At 60.6% G+C, this 23,781-nt stretch overlaps 2 protein-coding genes across 2 annotated transcripts in view; one reads left to right on the forward strand and one right to left on the reverse strand.

Annotated features, from left to right (window-relative positions):
• Positions 1-12,461: 12,461 nt before the first annotated feature.
• NDUFS6 (NADH:ubiquinone oxidoreductase subunit S6) overlaps positions 12,462-23,781 on the reverse strand; it is a 97,230-nt gene continuing 85,910 nt past the window's right edge. Inside the window, exons 2-5 of the mRNA XM_061393911.1 lie at positions 17,624-17,763; positions 16,740-16,793; positions 13,425-13,547; positions 12,462-12,884 (exon numbers count right to left, since the gene is read on the reverse strand). Coding sequence (XP_061249895.1) covers positions 12,819-12,884; positions 13,425-13,547; positions 16,740-16,793; positions 17,624-17,755 — 375 coding nt within the window. The 5' untranslated portion in view covers positions 17,756-17,763 and the 3' untranslated portion in view covers positions 12,462-12,818. The remainder of the gene's footprint in view (positions 12,885-13,424; positions 13,548-16,739; positions 16,794-17,623; positions 17,764-23,781) is intronic.
• On the forward strand, positions 21,524-22,768 carry MRPL36 (mitochondrial ribosomal protein L36). The gene is made up of 2 exons (XM_061393912.1): positions 21,524-21,627; positions 22,021-22,768. The coding sequence occupies exon 2, from the start codon at positions 22,034-22,036 to the stop codon at positions 22,334-22,336; it is 303 nt and encodes a 100-aa protein (XP_061249896.1). The 5' UTR covers positions 21,524-21,627; positions 22,021-22,033; the 3' UTR covers positions 22,337-22,768.

The raw sequence follows: 23,781 nt of genomic DNA on the forward strand, positions 1-23,781 counted from the left end.
GATCACCAGGAGACAAATGGGAAGACAGCGAAAGCCGGCGAGACAGGAAGCACCGTGTGCGGGGAGCAGAGACCAGAGATGCTGGACGGGAGGGCCAACGCGCAACAGACGAGGGTCTCTTTCCACCTAAGTGCGCAGCAGGATTCACGTCCACACAGAGCTCCCGGCAGCCCCGAGTGGGTACAGCGCCTGCCCACGGGGCCCTAGCAGCAGGAGGCGGGGCGCCGGGGCGGACGATGGGCAGCAGGTGAGCCCCAGGAGTCGCTCGGCTGAGAGGGCGAGCCTGCTGGGTCTGCAAGCCGCCCCTCAGAGACCCACTGGAGCCCAGCAGCCCCCACGGAGCACGCGTCCCTCGGCTGGAGTCAGGCCTGGGGGCCGAGAGCCCGCCCCCACCCCCTTCCTCTGCCCCCTCCTCCTCGGGAGCCCCGGTCCCAGGCCCTCCACACCCTTCCAGCCAAGACCCCTGACGCTGCACAGAATCTCGCCTGCGTTAGGCCCACACTGCATGCCGTCGCGGGGCAGGGGGAAGCCGGAGGGGGTGGCTCCAGAGTCTTCATGGCGATCCCGCCCTGGGGCCCCTGGGATCGCCTCCTGATGACAAAGCGGGAAACTCAAGGGCCGGGCTTGGAGGACTCGGCGGCCGTAGACGAGCAGGTGGCCGCCGGAGGGAGCCTCTGTGAGAGCCGGCTCTCAGCCCCGGGACCCGGGCTCCGCACAGGTGGCGCTGAGCCAGAAACATGGGAGACGGTGACCACGGTCTTCTCAAGACAGTGACCCTTCAGGAGAGAAGCCGGCAGGGAGCAGATACATTTGAGGCGGGGAGAGTTAGGTGTTGGCTCGGGTTGTGGAGGGAGGGTGGACGTGACAGGTCGGGGGCGGGGGGGCGCTGAGAAGCCCCCCGGGGAGACACGGCCCCTGTGGACGGCCCGGGGCAGAGGGACAGCAGGCAGCCCGCCCCCAAGAGCCCGCGTCCCCCGGGACGCCACCCGTCCATGCGCCAGAGACCAGCGTGCAGGCAGAGGCCGTGAGGCACGTCCTGCCGTCCAGGGCCAGCACCACAGCCCTCCGCCTGGGGGGCTCCTCTGCCCAGGGGGTGGGGGGGAATCCTCTGCCCTGGGGGCTCACCCCTGTGGCCGAGCAGGCAGCACGCAGCGCCCACACGGCCAGGAGGGCCCATCAGGAGAGGAAGGGCCGGGGTTGGGCGGGGAGCGGCCGGCAGCAGAGCATACGGGGACTCGGGGGGTGGGCTTCCCTCAGTCAGGAGAGACGAGGAGGGGGCCGTGTCCCTCCTGGTCTGGGAGGGGCAGAAAGAGAGGGTGTGGACCTCCTGGGCGCGGCCACCCACCCATGCCGGCCAGGCTCCGCCCCGGGAGCAGAGGCTACCAGGGGCATCCTGCGTGTCCGCCTGGCCCCCGTCTAAAGGTCCAGGGCACCCTGCGCGTCTCCAAGCACTCAGGGTGGTCCCCATCAGGCCGCCCCGCCCCCTCGCTGACCGCCGCTGCTCCAGGGCAGGAGGTGCCTCCCGTGCCTGCAGTATCCGCTGTCAGTTCCTTCTGTGGCCGTAGGCCACGTGCGTCCCGGGAGCACGGTCAGGGAGAGTCCAGGAGTGTTCCTGTACGTAGCGGCTCCCTCCTCTGTCTCAGCACTGAGGTCAAGACTATCGCTCTTACCAACGATTTCTCTTCTTACCTTTTATAAACCGTAAAAGCAAAATGAAATGGAACGGCAGGTTTCCAGCGTCCTTTCAGCAGACAAACGGTCTCAGACTCGATTTGACCTAAAGCTTCAGTCTGCGCAAGAGCCCAGTGAAGGGGCTCTGACTCAGGTGGGGTGGGGGGCTCAGACCCCCACGTCTGCTGGCTGCCCAGGCGGCTGGTCACAGGGACCAGAACACCTGGGGCAGAGACGAGCAGGCCCAGGACCACCGCACGCTGTGGGTCCCCATGCTGCAGACACGGGGGTCTCCCCTAGAAGGGGAGCCTGGCCCGATGCCCACAGCCCACATATGGTGAGCCCCGCACCCGGCCCCGGCCAAGCCCTGTCCGTTTCCCCCCGACCTACCCATCACATCCGGGACACGTGACCACATGGCCTAAGTGAAATGGCAGCTAAATGTCACTGGACTCCTGCCTGAGTCTCCAGGGGAGCCATAGGTGCAAAGTCAGGGCTCATGCCCCGGAGCCAGGCAGGGCAGCGGTGGCCCGGCCACGGCCCCCGCAGCTGCATCCCAAGCAGGACTTGCCCCCTAGACCATGTGTCAGTAGCTGGGGCTCCTCGGTGTTCCGATCAAGTCACCATCGGGACACAGAGGATCGACTCCTTCCAGCTCTGAGACCTCTGATCTTCTGGACAAGGTGACCCCTGCTGCCCTGGGGGACCCTCACACTGCCCCTCCTCACGCCCGGGGCCACCCCAATCCTGCCCCGTGCCAACGTGCGGGAGAAGCTCCTGCGGCCCAGGGTCCCATGTCCCCTGGAGGCTCCAGCTCTACAGGTCCAGACCACATGACACCACAGCTGCCCAACAGAGGAGGCTCTACGAGACGCGTGACCCAGACAGGGCCGGGGACTCGCGTGGAGGCCCCACCCCGGCCGGTCTCCAGTCCTGCTCTGACCAGCCTCAGGAGGCCAGCTCAGCCCGGCAAGGGTCTGGGTGGTGGCCATGCTGACTGTCCAGCCTGGTGGGATCAGGTGGGTTTCCAGGCCCTCGAGCGGGGCCACGCATGCTATGAGTGTTTCTGGGAAGGGAGGCTCACTGTGGGAGGTCAGCAGGCTGGTGGGTCTACACACAAACCAGTGAGGAGACAGTGCCCAGGGCGGGATGGGGCAGGGCTGGCCGCCCCTACCAGCCTCCCGGGGACCTACCCAGAGGCTGGAAAAACAGGCTGTCTCCAATGGAGCCTCTAAATTATGAAAATGCCAGAAATCCCCCAGGAGAAAGGCCAAATATAAAAGCATTATTATTATAAAACAGAAGGAATTTTATGTACATGATACAGTCCCGGATAGTTAGATAGTTGAGATAATCTTCAGAATCAGATCTGCCTAGTTTCTGTCTTCTCCCCAAAAGCAGATCATCTACACAGAGATTAAGTTGTTATAAGAGTTCTTAAGATTCCTCATTCATATTTTATAAGACTGTGCATTTGGAGAGTGATCAGCTGAAATTTAATTGGGTCAGACGTTATCGTTTTAAATTTTAAATAACTGCACAAAAATGAAATTTAAAAATCTCTCCGTGTCTAATAAATTAGTACTGTAATACTGATATTAGCCTCTGAGGAGCCTGGTGCAGTTTAGCACAAGGACAGGGTGCCTGCCAGGTGGGAGGGCCCAGCCACCAGCCATGCAGGGCTGCCAGGGACCAGATTCCATGCCAGCTGCCCACCCTCCGCCCCCGCCCTCCCAAGCCAGACACCTTAAGAATCTCAGTGTCAGCGGCTCCGTCTTACAAGAAACAGAGGACGTGCTGACCGGTCAGCAAAGGCAGGAGCAGACCAGCCCCCTGCCTCCTCGCCCGTCCAACAGGAGGGAGCCCCTCACGTCGGGGGCTCCCGGCCGGGCGAGGTCGTTCCTCAGTTCAGTTCAGTCGCTCAGTCGTGTCCGACTCTTTTCGACCCCATGAATTGCAGCACGCCAGGCCTCCCTGTGGAGAAGGCAATGGCACTCCACTCCAGTGTTCTTGCCTGGAGAATCCCAGGGATGGCGGAGCCTGGTGGGCTGCAGTCTATGGGGTCGCACAGAGTCGGACACGACTGAAATGACTTAGCAGCAGCAGCAGCAGGCCTCCCTGTCCTTCACCAACTTCCGGAGTTCACTCAAACTCACGTCCATCGAGTCGTTCCTAGGCCAGGCCTATGACCACCCGCAGGGTAAGCAGGTACCCCAGGCCGGTGGCCACGCCCACGTGGAGGCCCAGCCCCTCACCGGCCACACCCACACGGATGCCCAGTCCCTCACCCGCGTCTCTCTGCAGTCACCTCCCCACTGACCACCCACTGGACTGGATGTGTCGCTCTGCTGGCCAGAGGAAACCCTCCCCTCCTGCCCTAGGGAGAGCACGTCCTGCTGGACGGCTTCAGAGGGGTGTCGGAGCTGAAGGCCAGCAGAGCAGGAACCAGGGGACACAGCACAGCCTTGGGGTCAAGGCCACGGCCGGCCTGCTGCAGGGACCTCGGTGGTTCTGTCCGCAGAATGGAGCCAAGCCCACAGGGTATGACCCCGACCCTCCCTCCCTCTTCCCGAGCAGGCAGCATCACTGACGGAAGGCCTGGGCCTCCCTGCCTGGACGGGTCAGGGTGTCAGTCGCTGCGAGGGCTGCCCACTCAGCGGTCCCAGCCCAGGGGCTGCCCCGCGGGGGAGGGTGGCCATGGTTAGGCACCACTGCCCCCTGGTGGACAGGCTGGGGCTGGCGCTGCCCACACTCAGACGGCGTCCAGCGGCCCACCCTCTAGCTGGCCGAGGGCGTCCACGCCCGGCGTCGGGGAGGGTTCCCTGCACCCGCCTCCTGGGAGAAGGGCCGGTGTGCACTCGTCCCCCTGCTTATTACTGGGTGCCGACCACAGACGACGCTCACCCAGCTGTTCTGGGCGGTGATGGGAGGGGGCGTCTCTGGGGCCAGCAGAACAGGGAGGCTGGTAAGGGGAGGCCTCTGCCTGATGCCCCCGAGCCCCCAGCCCAGCCCCTGGGAGGCTTCTTCCAGGGGCCCCGCCCTGGCTGGAGGCCTCCTGGTCCCCAGCTGCCCCCGCCCATCTCGGTGGCTGTAAGAGCAGATGGAGAGCCTTTCTGGGGAAGCCCAGCTCGATGGAGGCCCCAGCGTCTAACCCTCTCCAGATACCACTAACCCACAGATGGCTGTCTTTCCTAAGCTTGTTACAGTGAACTTAATATCCGTTTCCAATAAAACTCTCAAGGATCATAGGATGACAGGTTTTGAGGGGCCAGGATGGGGGGTGCAAATGCAACCCAAGTGAAAGTCTGAAGTTGCAGCATCTCCTGCGTGTGAGACCTCCTGAGTCCAAGGGAACAGGCGTGTCTGTCTTCCTCACTCCCGGGCCGTGAAATGGGAGGACGCACGGGAGGGGAGGCAGGGTGCTCTGGGGAGGGCAGCAGCCCCCTCTGCCCGGTGGCCCCTGCAACGCTGCCCATCCCCTGGCGTGACGTGTCCTCAGAAGAGACGCCTCCACCCCGCCCTGGACATCTTTGCTCCCTGGGGTCCTCTCTCTCCCCTCCTACCCCCAGCTGGGCTTCTGTCCCTGAAACATCTTTGCTGGCCTGTTCCCTTCTCTCCCAGACTTAGGGCACCCTGGCTCCCCCGGCTCCGCACAGGTGGGCGGGTGGAGGGGTCCCGACGGGGACGGTCTGAGCTCCAGGCCCAGCCCCCACACCTCCACTTCTCTCGGGCCCGTCCGCACTCTCGTGGGGAGCTTGACCTCTGCACCCCGTCCACTCACAGTCTTAACGACACCAGTCTTTGAGCCTTACGGAGAAACGAGAGGCAGTATGACCCCCGAGAAGCTGGGGGGGGGTTGTCCCCCAAGGACGGCTCCTGGCCGGAGCTGGCGGTCCTGGCCCTCGTGACCAGAGGACACAGCGGCCCAGGCACCCCGAGACTGGCAGGCGTGGCACCCTGGGGTCCCTGGCCTGCGCAGACCCCCATCTCCCCTGCACCCCACGGGCCACCTCGGCCGCCATCAGGACACCGTGTGACATGCCAAGGGGAGACCCTCACTGCCCCAGGACAGTTAGGGCCCTGATGTGTGGTTTCCGCACATTGCCCCCGCCCCGGGCTCCCTCCAAGAGGCTGTCCCCACACGAAGGAGGTGGCCTTGCACACACTCTACTGTCCCCTCACCCTGCCTTGCCATCCTCACATCTGAAAGCCACGCGCATGCGTGTCCAGACAGAAAGCAGAGAAAGGTGACCGACGGCGGGCAGGGGATGCGCTCTGGGCGATGGCTCTCCTCTGTCCCCGGCAGACAGTATTGACTCCTCGGAGAGCGCTGAAGTTAGGTGCCTAGAGACTCACTTTGCCAGACAGCTCGGTGTAAAGAACCGCCCTCCGCACATCAGCAGGGCTGTCGCGTTCCGCGCTCCGTGTGTTCAGGCAGTAGGTGCACCGAGACCCGAGGAGGCGTGGCTCCCCGCTGGCGGCCCCGCTCCGTGCCAGGCCCACGGGAGGCCCACCTGTTCCCCGCAGCTCGGAAGGCCCTCCTCCTGAAGCGTCAGCTCACCCTTGCAGGGCAACCCCTGCTGCAGCCTCCGCAAGAGCTGCATGGGACTAGCGGCCGCAGGACCTGTTCACCAGTGAAGGCTGGCTCCCCGGAGGCCCAGGGCGGGCAGGCTGAGGGGTCTGAATGCCCCGGCCTCTGGGGGGCAGCCAGCACCCTGGAGGCACAGTGACTGCAGAGTGCCTGCCGGGAGCCCAGCCCCGCTCAGGGAGGTGCCACCCAGCACCTGTGTCAGGGACGGGGCCAGAGCCCGAGGAGCAGCTCACACACCAGCCCCAGGGCCCCGCCCCCCACCAGCCACAGGCTCAGGTCCCCTTCGCGGCCTCGACCAGCAGGGATGCACGGCAGTCCTGGGTGCTCACGACCTCAGGTGGGCGGCTCCCGGGTCATCAGATCTCTCCGGGGAAGGCAGGTCCACAGGGGGAGCCCCTGGAGCCACTGTCCAGGGGCAGGGAGGAGGAGCCACTGTCCTGAAGGTGTCCTGAGCCACAATGGGGAGAACTGGTCCTCCCACACGGCCGGGCCCGCAGACCCTGGCATCTGACCTCAGGCGCTTGTCCCGGGCTGTGGCCACCACTCAAGGATGCGCCAGGGACAGGGCAAGCCGGCAGGCCGCGTCTGCAGCCAGAGCCCTGCCGAGCCTTCCGTCGGCCAGCCGCTCTGTCGGCCCGGCTGTCTGGAGGAGTCACTGGGTGCCACATGGCCCTGCAGTCATGTGACACCGCTGCCAGGCAAGACTTCTGCAGACCCAGCAGGTGCCTGGTGTCCAGCCTTGGGCTCCGAGCTGCCGAGCCGCCCCTTCCCCGGGCCGGGTGGGAGGGGCCCCACTGGGCTCTCCCACAGCCTTCCTCCCAGCCCCTCCAGGACATGCTAGCCCTGGGCAGGGGGCGTCTACATACAGCCCACCCAGCCCCCGCCCGGGGCCACTCTGGGGCTGCCTGTCACACCCACCCCAACCCTCTTTGCTCTGGGTCATCCGGTCCCGCTTCCAGGCCAGACTCACAGCCAAGCGCAGTCACTTCGGGGGCCCAGGTGTCCCCGTGCTGTGTGTGTGAGCAGCGTGGTCCCTGCGTCCGGGACAGTGGGTGGACGTGCTTCCCTGTCCTGCTCCGTGCAGCTGGAGACCTCAGATGCACCACACCAAGGCCGGGAGGCCCTGCCAGGGGAAGGGAGGCAGGCCAGCCAGGCCTTGGCCCTGGGCGTGGAGGCCAGTGCAAAGTCCGGGGCGACCCTTCCCCTCCTGGGCTCCAGACACTGAGGGGAGCCATGGGATGGCCCAGCCGCAGGGCACACACCCCCCTTGGGCGCTGAGCCCATGGAGACAGCAGCCCACGGAACCGACACACACCACTGCCTGGAGCAACTGCAGGAAGAGCTGCTCAGAGACAGGCTCAAAAACCGGTGGTGAAAACAGAGTTCTGACATGTGTCCGGGCAGCCCACGGGGAGGCAGGGACAAAGGACCCAGGGAAATAAAACAGCACAAAAAGGCAGTTGTGAGCCCCAGATCAGGAACCAGTCCGTGTCAAAGGTTTAATTAAACATGTCCGTGAGGAGACAAGACGTTGGCAGAGTGGGTTAACTCTGCTGCCTACAGAAACCCACCTGGGGAAGGGAAAGTTAGGGAGTCTGGGATGGACGTGCACACTCCGCTGTACGTAACACAGGTGACCGACAAGGCCCTACCGCAGAGCACAGGGAAGTGCTTGCTGCTGGAGGCAGCCTGGCTGGGAGGGGGTGTGGGGGGAACGGATACAGGCGCATATACACCAAGTCCCTTCCCTGCCCACCTGAACTGCTGGGTGGCAGCCTGGCTGGGAGGGGGTGTGCGGGGAATGGATATAGGCGCATATACGCCGAGTCCCTTCCCTGCCCACCTGAAACCATCACAGCATCATTAATCAGCTATACTGTTTTATTTTTAAACAAGATGAAAAGTTAAAAAAACTAAATCAAATATGTGTATCTTCAAAAATATTACTCATTACGTAATAAAGTAGAAATATTAAAAAAAAAAAAAAGGAACCCTCACCTCAAACACGTGAATCAGGCAAGTTGAAAGCGAAACAAACGTCTAGCATCAGGAAGGCAGGGGCTTCAGAATTGTCTCTGGTGCAGTTTTGGGCACCAGCTCGGATGGCACCGTGGAAATGCCCAGGCCCAGGGCCAGCACCCGGCAGCCGCCTCCTGGGGAAGGACGGGACTGTTGGGGCCCCGCCCGCCTCCCCATCGCGTGTGGGGGCGCCAGACCTGTGAGCCGTCTCGGACGCGGCGGCAAGGCTGGTCCCGGCTGTGGCCCTGCCGTCCGGGTCAGGCCGCTCCCCGGCTTCCGCCAGTCCTCTGCATGCCCGGCCGTCAGAACTGCCATCCTGGGGCCCCATCCGTCCGATGACCCGGGCTCGGGGCGGGCGGCACCTCGCTGTCACACAGGGCACGGCCTCCCTGAGGAGCGCGGCGGCCCCGAGAGCCGGGGATAGAGAGCCATCGGGGGAAATGTCCTGCTGGTGTTACCAAAAGCTGGGGCTGGCTGCTCACGCGCCACAGCCAGTGCTTGAGGGGCCAGGTTGGTGGGAAAGGAACGTCTGCTTCACTTTAGAGACCGGGGACGGGGGAGGAGGCCAGATTCCTGCTCAAAGGCCATTTCCCCACTGACGAGTGTGTGTGTGTCGCTCAGGCGTGTCCCACTCTTTGCGACCCCATAGACTGTAGCCCTCCAGGTTCCTCCGTCCATGGGATTCCTCAGGCAAGAATACTGGAGTGGGTTGCCATGCCCTTCTCCAGGGGATTCTCCTGACCCAGGGATTGAACCTGGGTGTCCTGCATTGTAGGTGGATTCTTCACCTTCTGAGCCACAGGGAAGACAATCAGTGCTCAAATGCCTTTACAGACCTCGGGAGGGGGGCTCCGTGCAGAAACAGCACAGGCATCTCGAAAGCTGTCATCAGTGGTCTGACCAGCATCACCTTGTTTTAGGTAGGTAGTCTTCAGTTCCAGCGTCAGTTTGTTCCAAACTTGAGACCAGTTCTCAGAATTGTGGTACTGTGCCTCCCTCATAGCTCAGTTGGTAAAGAAGCCGCCTGCAATGCAGGAGACCCCAATTCTATTCCTGGGTTGGCAATATCCGCTGGAGAAGGGATAGGCTACCTACTCCCATATTCTTGGGCTTTCCCTTGTGGCTCAGCTGGTAAAGAATCGGCCTGCAATGTGGGAGACCTGGGTTGGGAAGATCCCCTGGAGAAGGGAAAGGCTACCCACTCCAGTAATCTGGCCTGGAGAATTCCATGGACTGTATAGTCTAATGGGTTGCAAAGAGTTGGACATGACTGAGTGACTTTGACTTTCATGTCAAGACTGATGTTGAAGCTGAAGCCCCAACACTCTGGCCACCTGATGGGAAGAGCTGACTCATTGGAAAAGCCCCTGGGAGGAGGGGATGACAGAGGGTGAGATGGTTGGATAGCATCACAAATTCAATGGACATGAATTTGAGCAAACTCCGGAAAACAGAGTAGGGAAGCCTGGTGTGCTCCATGGGGTCTGCAGTCGGACGTAACTCAGCTACTGAACAGCATGCCATGGCTACAGTCTGGTCACCGTGTAGTTAACTTTGCCCACCTGGCAGGGGTTTCAGTCTCTGGAAGACAGCTTACAGGACACAGCTCAGAATATTGTCTGTGGCCCCTGAGAGGGAACTAAGGGTCTTGATTTCAACGACTAAACTACTGTCTTTGTGTCAGTTTTTCTTTGCATTTTTCTCACTTCTCTGACGAAGTTTCTTCTGTGACTAAAGTTTTTCTAAGGACAAAAGGCAGGTGGAGGACTGGGTGGGCTGTCTGTCCTGGGAAGGCCTCACAGGCTCCTGCCCTGTCTCACTGGGTCTGCTCCTCAGATCCTCAGGGGTGCTCCCGGCACAAGCCCCCTTCCCCCCAGCCCCTGGAGCAGCAGCCACAGCATGGGCCTCGCGTCTGCCCCCTTCCCGGGGCCCGGCGTGGGGGAGCAGAGTGTGCTCTGCGTCCCCTGCCCTGGGGGAGCCCCTGGCACCCAGGCCACCCCGGAAGCTCACCTTGGGGCCTCTGCAGTGAAACGAGTTAACAGGAGGTCACCCCACAGCCAGTGAGTGCTGTGCTCATGAGAAGGTCATGGGCAGACACGCGCGTCTGGTCTCCACGCCCAGGACTGCGGCACCACCAGAAGCCGGGCCGAGGCCCTGGAGGGCGGGCTCTGGGGGGCATGGCCTCCCGGCCCCAGGCTCCCGGCTCCGGGAGGGGACACCTGCGTGCAGAGCACCATCTCCTGGTCGCTCCCAGCCAGGAGACGACGCGTTCCCGCCTAGACTCCCACAGCCGCCTGTGGACGCCTGATGCTGTGGACGGGCCAAGCCCCACATCTACCGTTTCATACACACACCGGTGCACACAACGAGAGGCACGCGAACACAGGCCCTGGCCACCATGACAGGGGATCTGATGACAGGGTGCAGGGACCAGCGGTCAGATGGCCGAGAGTTCTCAGGCGCCAAGAGTTGCCTGATGCACATCGTTATTTTTTACAGTTTTAACGTTTCAGCACTTCAGAGATGGTAAACACTTTCTGAGCTTGGTCACTGAAGGGAATCATGCTAAACCTGACTGTGTGACGGCAGCGGGAGGCCCCCTCAGGCACACACGTGTGTGGCAAGTGTGACCAGAGCTGAAAAGACCCAGCCGTGCGCCCTCCCCCCACGCTGACTGCATCCCGTCTCTTTTCACTGCTGCTGCTGAGTCGCTCAGTCGTGTCCGACTCTGTGCGACCCCACCAACAGCAGCCCACCAGGCTCCCCTGAGTCTGGGATTCTCCAGGCAAGAACACTGGAGTGGGGTGCCATTTCCTTCCCCAATGCATGAAAGTGAAAAGTGCAAGTGAAGACACTCAGTTGTGTCCGACTCTTCACAACCCCATGGACTACGGCCCACCAGGCTCCTCCATCCATGGGATTTTCCAGGCAAGAGTACTGGAGTGGGGTGCCATTGCCTTCCCCGCTCTTTTCGCTAACTCAGTGCAAAAACATTAACAGAGCAGCAGAGACCATAAACTGCGACACAGGAGGGCGCAGCTACTCCAGGACTAGAGTCGACTGCAGACACACTGGTGTAGTTTTCCTAACACTGACGTGTTTTAAGGGGACAGAAGTGGAAGGGCCTTTTTAACTGGAGTTGACTTAGTCTCTGCTGTGAAGTGACTCAGCCACACACACACCTATGTCTTCACACTCATTCCCATCATGGTTACAGCAGGACCTGAACGCAGCTCCCCGTAATGCACACCAGGACCCCGCTGCTCGCCTATTTTACACACAGGGGTGTGAGTGAGTCACAGCCTCCTGATTTACCCCTCCCTCTCCCCTTTGGTAACCATGTGTTCTCTGTTTCCGTTAGTAAAATTCAACATCCACATTAGTCTAGGGCGTTGACGAGTTAAGACAGAAGCCCTCTGCAGCCTGCAGCTTGGCTGGGCCCCTCCCTGGGTCTACTGTGCAGGTCCTGAGTCTGAGCTGTCCCCTCCCGTGGGCTGCCTGCCACCCCTGGTTCCCTCCACATCCACTCCCTGGCCAGGTTCCCCCCTCCGGGTCCCTTCTGGGTGAGACACGTTCTCCAGTCACCTGAAATCAAGGTGCGCCCATCCCTGCTCAGGGCCCCGTGGCGCTCACTCCAATGCAGGGAGACCCAGAGATAACTCCAGCCCCACCCCACCCCCGTGAGACCTCCAGGGCCCTGACCTTTCCTTTCCCCCACCCCCACACCCCCGACGTGCTCGCACAGACAGTTCCGACTGGGCAAGCCTGATGAGCACCCACGTGTTCCGGGCGCACGAACCCCTCCGTGAGCCCACTCGCAGCTGACAGCCCTGCCCCCGCACTGCAGGCTGGAGCCTCCCCTCCATCGGGGTGCCCAGCGCCCCTGCCTCGGGAGCACTTACCGCCTCCAGCTTCCAGGGCTGAAGGGGACACCAGGCGCCCTTCTGGGAACTCAGCCCGTGTGGTCACCGGTCCTTCCAACCGGAAGCTTAGTCTTGTTTCCTGCAGACTCCAGGGCTTCCTTAACTTCTGCTTTATCGTCAGCATGCACCCAGGAGCGTCTTTTCTCAGCAGCTTTGCTGGGCAGGTGCTCCCTCAGCTCAGGTAAACCCCTCCCCCCCTCCCTCATCCCTCCCCCCAACTTCTCCTCCGGGTCCCCCCATCACCCACCACACCTCTGTCCTCTCCCTTCCTGAATTTATTTTTGTGGAACAATACATCATAGCCATTACTCTCTTAAATACACATAGAGTATTTAAATCAGTCCACATGTGACTGTTAACACCTTCAAACAGTACTTAACTTTGTGGGATTTCAGACCAGGCAGCTGAGGAGCGGGAGGGGCAGAGTGCCGGGCGGAGCTGAGGCCGGAGTGGCCCCGCCACTTCTCCTGTGCCCACCACGCTCCCCCGCTCCCCCGGGAGGAAGGAGCAGGCGGCCGGGCCCTGGAGGGCCGGGCCTCAGTGACTGAGAGACGCGCTCTGCACACCCGGGTCCTCCAGCACGCCCTGCACTGGGCCCCGGCCACGCGGCCGCCCTAGTGGTGCTGCTGCCGGAACTGCAGGCCGCAGTAGCCGCACGTCCCCGTCTTCGTTTCCTTGTCCTGAAAGATTCAAAGGGAGAGCTGCCCTATTTCCATCTTCCACCTCCATCGTCAGTCCACACTTGGTAGACGTCCGACACTGAAGCCAGGCCCTGGAAACACACTGCCACCAGGGGAGCCGCAGGGCCCAACGCCGGACGTGCTGTGCCGGAGGCCCTGGGGCCCGCCCCCCAGGCGCGTCAGGGCCCCGGGCTCCCTGCCGTTAACAGTGGGCTCAGTCTCAGCCCACCCTCCCTGCCCATGAGGCAGGCGGCGTCCTGGACAGGGGCCGGGAGGACTGGAGCAGGGAGGTGTTGAGCAGAGGCCCCCCTCGGGGCTGGGGTCGAGCCAGGACGGATCAGCAGGGGTGGCGGGGCCTGCCCTGCCCGAGGGGGCGGCCCACCCCAAGTTCTATCCTGTCCTGGAAGCTCTGTGCGTGCCAGCCCTCTGCTCAGCCCTGGTGGACGGCTCGTGTGCAGGGCCGAGCCGAGTGTGTGCGGCCAGCGGGGACAGAACAGGACAGGAACCGGGGCTGGGGCTGGGGGCTGGACAGCACATTACCAGGTTTATGTACACTCGGGGGTGGCCCAGGGCCCCCCCGCCGCCGTCGCACGATATCACCCGACTCCCGACTTGGCTCACGGGCTGCTCCGCTATCAGATCGATGGCAAAGTTCTCGTTCACCTGCAACAAGACAGACAGGAGCGCTCACACAGACACATACCAACCCCCGACGCTCCCGCGCAATTCCAGTGTAGACCACCCCCCACAGGCGTGCACTGCGCTGCCAGCAAAGACGCTCTGCACCTTCTCATTTAAACATCAATGCAGATCTTCGTAATACAGTTACACACATGCACACACGTTTTAACTCTTCATTTGCGTGTAATTTCAAACTTAGGGAAAATCTCCAAGAAGCACAGCAGCACAGAGACTTGCCGCTGGTCTTCACCTGGACTCACCTGCTGGGAACATCCTGCCCCACCTTCTTCTCTCATACACAGGCGCGAGCACACTGCACGCACACACAGACACGCCCTCCTCCTCCTGTCTTCAGGGAACGACCAGGAGAAGCTGCTGACCCCATGACCACGTCAACACGGGACCTGGTTCTGAGCTAAGAGCTGGTTTGGCCCCGAGCAGGAAGTGGGACACTGAAGCCCTTGGCTCGGCCAAGGGCTGCTCCCCAGGGGTGCCAGGGGCGCGGGGGCAGGAGGGATGGTGGCACAGTAACTGCAAAGTACAGTGGCACAGCTGGGCCCAGCGCTGCTCCAAGCCCACTGGTTTTCTCACTGGAGGGAATCAACTCCTGATGTGTAAGCTGGTGGAGAAACGGCAAGGAGGCATCTCTCCTCTCCCCTTGGGGGCGGCGTCTCTTCATGCAGAACTCAGCCAGGAGGCCATTAGGGCACCATCTGAGCTGATGGACAGGGACCTGCTCACCCGCGGCAGCCAGAACCGGAGTCAGACACGCCAAGCACGGCCCGGGGTAAGCCCCGCGGTGCGGGCAGCACCCTGTCCAGCCCCTAGACTCGGGTCAGATCTGAGGGAGCTGCTGCGTCCCGCCCCAGCTGACATACTCAGGGTCAAACACTGCCAGACCACCTCTTGAAGGCCGCCCATCTCTGCAGGTCCAAGGGTCACCGGGTCACACACAGTCAGCGGTGGGGTCCCCTCTCCCTTCCCGGACGTCCCGGACACAAGTGCACAGAAGAGACCCTCGAGCTGTAAACACGGCCCACGGTAACTGTGATGCTGGCTCTGGGAGTAACCGAGTGTCTGTTTATCACGATGGTGACAGGCGCCCTGCCTGGGGGTCCCCGAGGCTCCCTGCCCTGCACACAGAACCCCAGCCGCACCCCAGGGCCCAGGACTGCAGTGAGGAGAAGGGAACGATGATCCAACTTTACAAATGAAGGGGGAGGGACGCGAAGTTTTGGTATTAAAATCTGAGCCTGGGAAGAGCACAGGCCTCCCGGTCCAGGAGCCAGAGGGAAGCTCAGAGCCGGCCCGCCTGCGGCCACGACACTGAGCCCCCAGAGGGGGACAGTCCTGACTCGGGAAAGCGCTGTCGGCTTGGGCTTGGGCTGGGGCTTGCCTGAAGCCCCCCAGGCTCCTCCTTCCAGCAAGGGGGCAAGGACGGAGGAAGTGCAGCCGGGCCACAGCACACATGACGTGCTGTCCCACTGCCTTCTGCGCCCCGGGCCCAGCGCCCCCGCACCCTGGAAACAGCGCCCCGCAACAGCCATGCTAACCACCTCCTGGGCCCAGCACACCCACTGCCTGAGGCGGCCGTGACGCCTGTCACTCACGGGCAGGGAACACTGGCTTCTAACTCCACGTGCGTGACCACAGAGCAGTGAAAACAGGTCTGTCGCCACAGGGGGACAGCTGGCCACTCGGGCCCTCTGCCTCCCTGAGGTGACCCAGGACCACAGCAGGCCCCACTCCGTCCTCACCTCTCCAGGAGGCCCGTCCCAGGCCAAGGGCCAGGCATTGCTGTGCAGACTCGCTGCGGCCACACGGGCCCGCTGGTCAAGACTGCCCGAGAGCCTCGAGTGGGTGCAGCCCGCCTTCCCGCAAAGGCAGCGCTACGGCCCAGTTCCTGCTCTCCGTGGCCCTCAGCCTAAGTGCAGATCCGCTTTATTTCTCAAAATACAACCAAACCGTGGAGACAGTAAGATGGGGGTTTGTCAGGGACTGTTGAGGGGGTGGGAGTGAAGAGGTGGTGCACAGGAGGGTGGGGGGCAGGGGCTGGGACAGTGAAATAGTCTGAGTCACACTGCAGTTTGGATATAAGACATTATGCATTTGTCGAGACCCACAGAAAGTACTTCCCTGGTGGCTCAGCGGGTAAAGAATCCACCTGCCAATGCAGGAGACACAGAAGATGCAGGTTCAATCCCTGGGTTGGGAAGATCCCGTGGAGAAGGAAATGGCAACCTGCTCCAGTATTCTTGACTGAAAAATTCCACAAACAGAGGATTCTGGGGGACTACAGTCCACAGGGTCACAGAGTCGGACACAGCTGAGCAACTAAGCCCAAGCCCAGCAGAAAGTGAAGTCGCTCAGTCGTGTCCGACTCTTTGCGACCCTGTGGACTGTAGCCTACCAGGTTCCTCCATCCAAGAGACTTTCCAGGCAAGAATAATCGAGTGGGTTGCCATTTCCCTCTCCAGGAGATCTTCCTGACCCAGGGATTGAACTTGGGTCTCCCGCATTGTAGGCAGACGCTCTACTGTCAGAGCCACCGGGGAAGCTTCCTAAGCCCAACAGAATGTACAACACAAAGAGTGAACCCAAAGAAACCGAAGCCACAGACTTGAGTGAATCACAAGGTTTCAACACTCTGCACGTGCTCTAACAAAGGGAGCAGGTTCAGCCAAGAGGAGAACAACAGGGAGCCTGGTGGGGGGGTTGGGGCGCAGTATATGGGAACTGAGTACTCTCTGTGCAGTCTTTCAATAAACCCAAATCTTTTAAAACAAGTCTCTTGCAAACCAGAGAAAGAGGTGGAGAAGGGGACGACAGAGGATGAGATGGCTGGGTGGCATCACTGACTCAAGGGACATGAGTTTGAGTGAACTCCGGGAGTTGGTGATGGACAGGGAGGCCTGGCGTGCTGTGATTCATGGGGTCGCAAAGAGTCGGACACGACTGCGAGACTGAACTGAAACACCAATTTTTTCTTGCAAGAACGAAAGCCTGAGAGACTTGCTGCACATCTTACATGAACACATATCCCCTGGACACTCTGGACCTTGGATAGGAACAGGCCCTGAGTCCCCAAGTGGGGCCCACGTCTCCTGCACTTGCAGCAGGATTCTCTACCACGGAGCCGCCTGGCAAGCCCTTCCTTTACCACCTTTTCCTTACCTCTTTCTGACGACCTACAAATCGAACTTTCCTGTAGTCTTCATCGTCATAAACCTGAAAACAAGAGGGGTGCTATTTACAGCCCAATTCTGTACTTTTGTATCAATCACAGACCTTACAGAAAAAGCGTTTTCTTCATGTTAGGCCGTGCATATGATCACACACTGAGGAGCTGCGCCCCACGGACATTTCTCAGCGGGGTTCCTAACATGACCACAGGCAGCAGTCCAAACTGGAAGAACGAGAGGAGAGCAGTCCCAGCGGAGGCGGACACGCTGACCTTCCATCTGACAGGCCGCAGAGCAGCCTGCCCCTCTGAACCTGCTGGGTGATCTTTCCACATCACAAGAACTTACTCGCTCATCTTTGGAATTAGGATTATACCTAAGACTGTGTTTCAGTCGACAGCAGACCCTCGAGTTATTAAATATGCTATTTAATCTTACACAAACGTTAGAAGATTTGACCCACACAGTTCGCGGTTTCTGACCCCGACGGAGGCCTCCCCACAGTAACCAAGGGGCTCCCCCGGGGTGTCGGTCTAGTTTCGGAGCTCGCCGAAGCTCTGACGGTGAGGCCACAGCGGCTGCAAACACCAAGCGCCTCGGTCCTCGTACCCAACCCTGCGGATCCAGGACCCGGGGACCCCGGGGACCGCGACGGCCAAGGCTGGACCAAGGGGACAGGGGCCTACGGCCCCCAGGGGGACTGGACCTGGGACGCGGGAGCCCGGGGCTGGGCTGCTGGGCGACGGGACCGCGAGCACTGGACTTGGGCCCCACGAGCAGCCAGACGCTGGACCGCGGGACCTGGGGGCCGGACCGGGGCTCCGCCCGCCTGGGCGCCCCGAGGGGAGGGCGCTCTCTGCGCCGCCGTGGTTATACCTGGCCGGTGTGCGTGACCTTCTCCCCGGTCGGCGAGGTCCGCACCCCAAAGCACCTGGCGCCCCCGGGCAGGCCGCGCGTCACCGCGCCGCCCCGGCCCAGGAACCTGAGGAAGGTCAGCACCGCCGCCATCTTGCGGGCTGCCATCTTGCGGGCTGACCTTCGACCCCGCGCGCCGACACGCCGACGCACGCGCCCGGCGTCCGCAGAGCCGGCTCCGCCCGGATGTAGCCGGGCAGGGGCGATGCGCGTGCGCGGTGCGGCCGGCGGGCGCGGCGGAGGAGGGGCTCCGCCGGGTAAGGCGGGAAACCGTGCACCCGTAGCCCGGAGCGGCGGCTCCACCTACCAGGGGCAGGGCCGGGAGGGTGGAAGCGGGAGATGCAGTGCTTCCTTTCCATGGTAACGGGTAGTCCTGGGGAGGTATGCGTCTTTTGTCGATGAAGGCTGGACAAGCGTCCTTGCTTGGAGGAAACTGGACGTCCACCCTGGTGGACGGTGCGCATCTCTTTGCGGTCCTGGGGTTTCTGCAGCAGAGCCCACTGAAACTGTCATTAAAGTGCGTCCCATGGCATCGCTCATGCCGGTCATCCTGAAAGACCTGCTGCTCTGGAGCACACCTGGGCAGGGCTCCGGCTCGCGGCCGGGGCCCAGCTTCCTTCCTGCCCCTCAGGGCTGCCTGTGCACAGACCCGTCGGGAGGGTCGGCTCACATGGCAAGGGGGCGCACGGGGGCGATCCCAGAGCTGGAGTGGGGTTGCACACCCCACTCTCCAGGAGCTGAGGGCGCCCACAGCCTGGACCTCAGGGAGGTGTGGCCACGAGAGGCGACGGTGCTCAGATTACCTCCCCGTCGGAGCATCCACTGACCGATGCTCAAGAGGCTGGCGCTAGCCAGCGCACCTGGGCAGAGTGCAGAGCGCGCTGATGGGTCAGTGGTGCCTGTGCGGCGCCGGCCGTGTCCTGCGTGCCTTAGTGTGCATGGACAGTACGTGTGTCCACGGGGACACGGCCCGGAAAGACAGGCATGGCGAGTTTATTGTGGAATCTAGACGGTGGGTATATGAGTGTTCGCCAAGTATGTCTTTCAATTTTTCTCTGTTTGGAAGTTTTCATAATATGTTGGAGGAAGTAAATGTAACTACAGTCAGTTAGGACCAGGACCTATTTCCACGCATTTCCCTGAACCTCGTCACATTTCTCCCAGGATATCTATTTAATATAAGCATGTGTTTTTTATAGATTTTGTTTTGAGATTGGTATATTAAAAAAAAAAAAAAAGTCTACTTGTCTTGCATTCTAGATACCTACTTTGTTCCCATTTTTGCATCCCTTCTCCCAGCGCCTCCCCGCGCCCCAGTTCAGTTCAGTCGCTCAGTCATGTCTGACTCTTTGCGACCCCATGGACTGCAGCATGCCAGGCCTCCCTGTCCATCACCAACTCCTGGAGCTTACTCAAACTCATGTCCTGAGTCGGTGATGCCATCCAACCATTTCATCCTCTGTTGTCCCCTTCTCCTCCAGCCTTCAGCCTTTCCCAGCATCAGGGTCTTTTCCAGTGAGTCAGTTCTTCGCATCAGGTGGCCGAAGTATTGGAGTTTCGGCTTCAGTCGTTTCAATGAATATTCAGGACTGATTTCCTTTAGGATGGACTGGTTGGATCTTCTTGCTGTCCAGGGTACTCTCAAGAGTCTTCTCCAACACCACAGTTCAAAAGCATCAATTCTTCTGTGCTCAGCTTTCTTTACAGCCCAACTCTCACATCCATATATGACTACTGGAAAAACCATAGCTTTGACTAGATGGACCTTTGTTGGCAAAGTAATGTCTCTGCTTTTTAATAAGTTGTCTAGGTTGGTCATAACTTTAATTCCAAGGAGCAAGCGTCTTTTAATTTCATGGCTGCAGTCACCATCTGCAGTGATTTTGGAGCCCCCCAAAATAGTCTGTCACTGTTTCCACTGTTTCCCCATCTATTTGCCATGAAGTGATGGGACCAGATGCCATGATCTTAGTTTTCTGAATGTTGAGGTTTAAGCCAACTTTTTCACTCTCCTCTTTCACTTTCATCAAGAGACTCTTTAGTTCACTTTCTGCCATAAAGTTGGTGTCATCTGCCTATCTGAGGTTATTGATATTTCTCCCAGTAATCTTGATTCCAGCTTGTGCTTCATCCAGTCCAGCATTTCTCATGATGTACTCTGCATATAAGTTAAATAAGCAGGGTGACAGTATACAGCCTTGACACACTCCTTTGCCTGTCTGGAACCAGTCTGTTGTTCCACGTCCAGTTCTAACTGTTGCTTCCTGACCTGCATACAGATTTCTCAGGAGGCAGGTCAGGTGGTCTGGTATTCCCATCTCTTTCAGAATTTTCCACCGTTTGTTGTGATCCACACAGTCAAAGGCTTTGGCAGAGTCAATAAAACAGAAGATGCTTTTCTGGAACTCTTGCTTTTTCGATGAGCCAGCAGATGTTGGCAATTTGATCTCTGGTTCCTCTGCCTTTTCTAAATCCAGCTTGAACATCTGGAAGTTCATGGTTCACGTACTGTTGAAGCCTGGCTTGGAGAATTTTGAGAATTACTTTGAGCACTACCCCAGCAAGACAATAGGAGAGGTGAAATCACGTTTAGAATCAAACCCCATACCCACCAGAGATGCTCAGAGGCAGAGGGCACACCAGGACCGAGAGCCCCCACAGAGACTGAGACAGAACTGTGTGAGTGTCTCCTGAGGAGGTACGGGTCAGCAGTGGACTGCTGCGGGGGCAAGGGCTCCGGGAGCAGCAGACCTGGGTGTGGCATGAGCCCTCTTGGAGGAGGTGGCCATTAACCCACCATAGAGCTGCCAGAACTTACACATGACTGAGAAAATACACTCTTGGAGGACACAAACAGAACCTTGTACGCACCAGGACCCAGGAGAAAGGAGCAGTGACCGCACAAGACACTGACCCAAACTTGCCCGTGAGTGTCTGGGAGTCTCCAGCAGAGGCGTGGGTCGGCAGTGGCCTGCTGCAGGGTCGGGAGCACTGAGTGCAGCAGTGCATCATGGGACCTTTTGAAGGAGGTTGCCATTATTTTCATTACCTCCACCGTAGTTTGGCCTCAGGTCAAACAACAGGGAGGGAACACAGCACTACCCAGCAAAAGGAAATTGGATTAAAGATTTACTGAGCACGACTCCGCCCATCAGAACAAGACCCAGTTTCCCCCTCAGTTAGTCTCTCCCATCAGGAAGCTTCCGTAAGCCTCCTATCCTTTTTCATCAGAGGGCAGACAGACTGAAAACCACAATCACAGAAAACTAACCAATCTGATCACATGGACCACAGCCTTGTCTAGCTCAATGAAACTATGAGTCATGCCATGTAGGGCCACCCAATATGGACAGATGGGTCATGGTGGAGAGTTCTGACAAAACGTGATCCTCTGGAGAAGGGAATGGTAAACCACTTCAGTAGTCTTGCCTTGAGAACCCCATGAACAGTGTGAAAAATCCCCACCCGCCAGGGCCGCCCAAAACCTTTAGATGCCCTGTGGCCCACAAGGCGGAGGGAGTCCCCAGGAAAAGGATGCAGGTGCACGGTTTGATCCCCGAGTGGGGAATAGCCTCTGGAGGGATGCTGACAACCCACTCCAGTATTCCTTCCTGGAGAATCCCATGGACAGAGGAGCCCGGAGGGCTGCAGTCCATGGGGTCGCACAGAGTCAGGCAAGACTGGAGGGACTTGGGTACACACGCGGGGAACGGGAAGGCCGGGTTGTAAGGGGAGGAGAAAGGCAGCCCACCCGGGAGGAACCCAACGACCTTCGCTCCGCACCGACTTGGCTCCGCCTCTGTGTCCCGCCCCGCAGGCACCGCCACGTGACCCCGCCGCCATCTTCCTTCCTGGCGGACACTCTGAACGGCGGCGTCCCCGTCCCACTGCGCAGGCGCGGCCCAGGGCGCAGGCGCACGGGCTGGGGACGCGCGCCACAGTCGAGCCGGGCGCGGTCTTTCCAGGTGGGTCCTGGGGGTTCTGAGGGGCTCCGGAGGCGGCAGAAGTTCGAAGCTCCAGGAGGGCGCTAGTCGGGGACCCCTGGCCTCGATTTCCCCCGCTGAGCCGCGGGTGCGGGCCCGGCACTGTCCGGGACCTCACGCTTTGTGCCCTGTGACCCCAGGACCGGGCCGCCCGAGGAGAGCGTGGACGCAGGCCTCGTGCGGCCCCGCGGCCGGGGACCCCGGGCTCGGTGCCGGGATCAGAGGGGGACCCCGTGCGCCTGGCCGCGCTCGTGTCCTCCCAGGGACACGCTTCCTCCTAGGCCCCGTGTCCTGAGCTCAGGGGCGCGGGGAGGGCGGTTTTCTCGGCGGCGCGAGCCACCGGCCACTGTGACAACTTCTCCTCTCCGTCCCCAGGTCCAGCCACGACATGGCCACCGCCCTCCTAAGGAGAGTGGCCTCCGCCGTGGGCCCGCTGCTGCAGCTGGGGGGCCGCCCGCTTTCCGCGCTCGCGCAGGGCCCCCCGCGCGCCGGCCCTGCCACTCACACGCCCCCCGGCCTGGTTGCCGCGCTCCTCGCCGCGCGCCCGGCGCTCGGCCTGCAGCCCGCCCTGGGCTTCAAGACCAAGGGCGTCCTCAAGAAGCGCTGCAAGGGCTGCTACCTGGTGAAGAGGCGCGGGCGCTGGTTCATCTACTGCAAGACCAACCCAAAGCACAAGCAGAGACAGATGTAGAAGCCCTGCCCGGGAGACGGTGCTGCCATACGGAGAGGACAGTGGCACGTGAACACCCTGCAGCGTTCCACCGAGCAGACCCCCTGCGGCCTGGCCTGCGGCTCACCTCCTTGTGGCCCAGGACCCGACCAAGCCAGAGCCCCACCTGGAACCGGGGCCCTTCTACCTCCAGTGTGAACTCAGCTGTGTTGGTGCTCAGGCGGGCAGATGGGCGTCCGGTGGAGGGAAAGCTGGCTTTGTCCAGTCAGAGGGCATGTTCTTCCAAGGCTGCCCTGTCTCTGTTCAGCCACACCCACGCTGCAGCCTGTGGATTCAGATTCATGTCCTCAGCGTTCCTGACTCCAGGGTGAGCCGGGGAGGGCTGGATAGCCATCTGTAGGTCGCAGAAGAGTCAACTCGTTTATATCTATATAAATGTACTTTGGACATTGATTTAATGCGTTTACCATCCTTGGTCTGAGACTAGAAGTGTGCGTGCATACGTGTGTCCATGTATGTGTGGGTGCCGTGTGTACATGCATGCCCTTGTAAGCTGCTGTGTGCCCTGTCTGCATGGGTGCATGAGTGTGTGTGCTCAGTGGGTATGAACTGAGTCTGCAGAACTGCTTCTGTGGACTCCACAGACTGTGATCTGGAGCCGGTGTCCGGGGTCACCCGTCACAGGCTACAGTGGTGACTGTGTGAGTCGCTCTTTTCTGGGGCTCGCTCGTCCCTATTTAAAGGTCAGAGAATGACTGTCTTCTTCCCGGTACCCAATGGGCCAGCACTACAGCCCCGGATCACAGCACGACAGGAAGATCAGCCGAGGTCAGGAGGCAGCAACCCGTGACGGTCTTTCAAGCACAGTGTGGACGCCGGGGGTCAAGAAGGAAGACACTAGACAGACTTGCCCGGCAGGTGCACTCCACACCTGGTGGGAACAGCTGTTGCTCTCCTGCTCTGCTGCCCCGACACCCCTCCGTCTGCTCCATGAAGTCCAGGAGTCAATGGCTTCGTGAGTACGCACATCAGCACTGCCCTCCGATGGAAAGAGCATCAGATCCCCCAGGCTGGCGTGGCCTCGCCTCCCTCCTGCTGCGGAGAGGCCACCCGAGGCCCCGCTCTTGGTCCCCAAGGGGAGCCAGTCCCGGCCCTGAGGTTTCAAGTCCAGGGTACAGGGTCCCATTCTCAGGGTTGCTCCCTCCATGCTGAGGTCATGGTCCTGCCCTCCTGCTTCCCCTCTGAGAAGTGCAACCTCGGGGGTCCAGGTTTTCTTACATTACCAGCCAGGAGCCAGGCCCGAGGTACCAGTCCATGACACCCCCAGAAGGTGTGGACACTTCCCTCTCGCTGCCCTCAGCCCCCAGGGCAAGGGGTACTGAAACCACGTCCTATGGAACAAGACAGGGGCCCGTGCGTGAGGGCCACACAACAGGGTAAAGGTCTCAGGTGCCAGAAAGAGCATC

Source organism: Bos javanicus, chromosome 20, assembly GCF_032452875.1.
Source record: "Bos javanicus breed banteng chromosome 20, ARS-OSU_banteng_1.0, whole genome shotgun sequence".
NCBI lineage: Eukaryota > Metazoa > Chordata > Mammalia > Artiodactyla > Bovidae > Bos > Bos javanicus.

Excerpts from the sequence above, each read along its gene's own strand:
- MRPL36 (XM_061393912.1), top strand. The coding sequence starts at position 22,034 with ATGGCCACCGCCCTCCTAAGGAGAGTGGCCTCCGCCGTGGGCCCGCTG.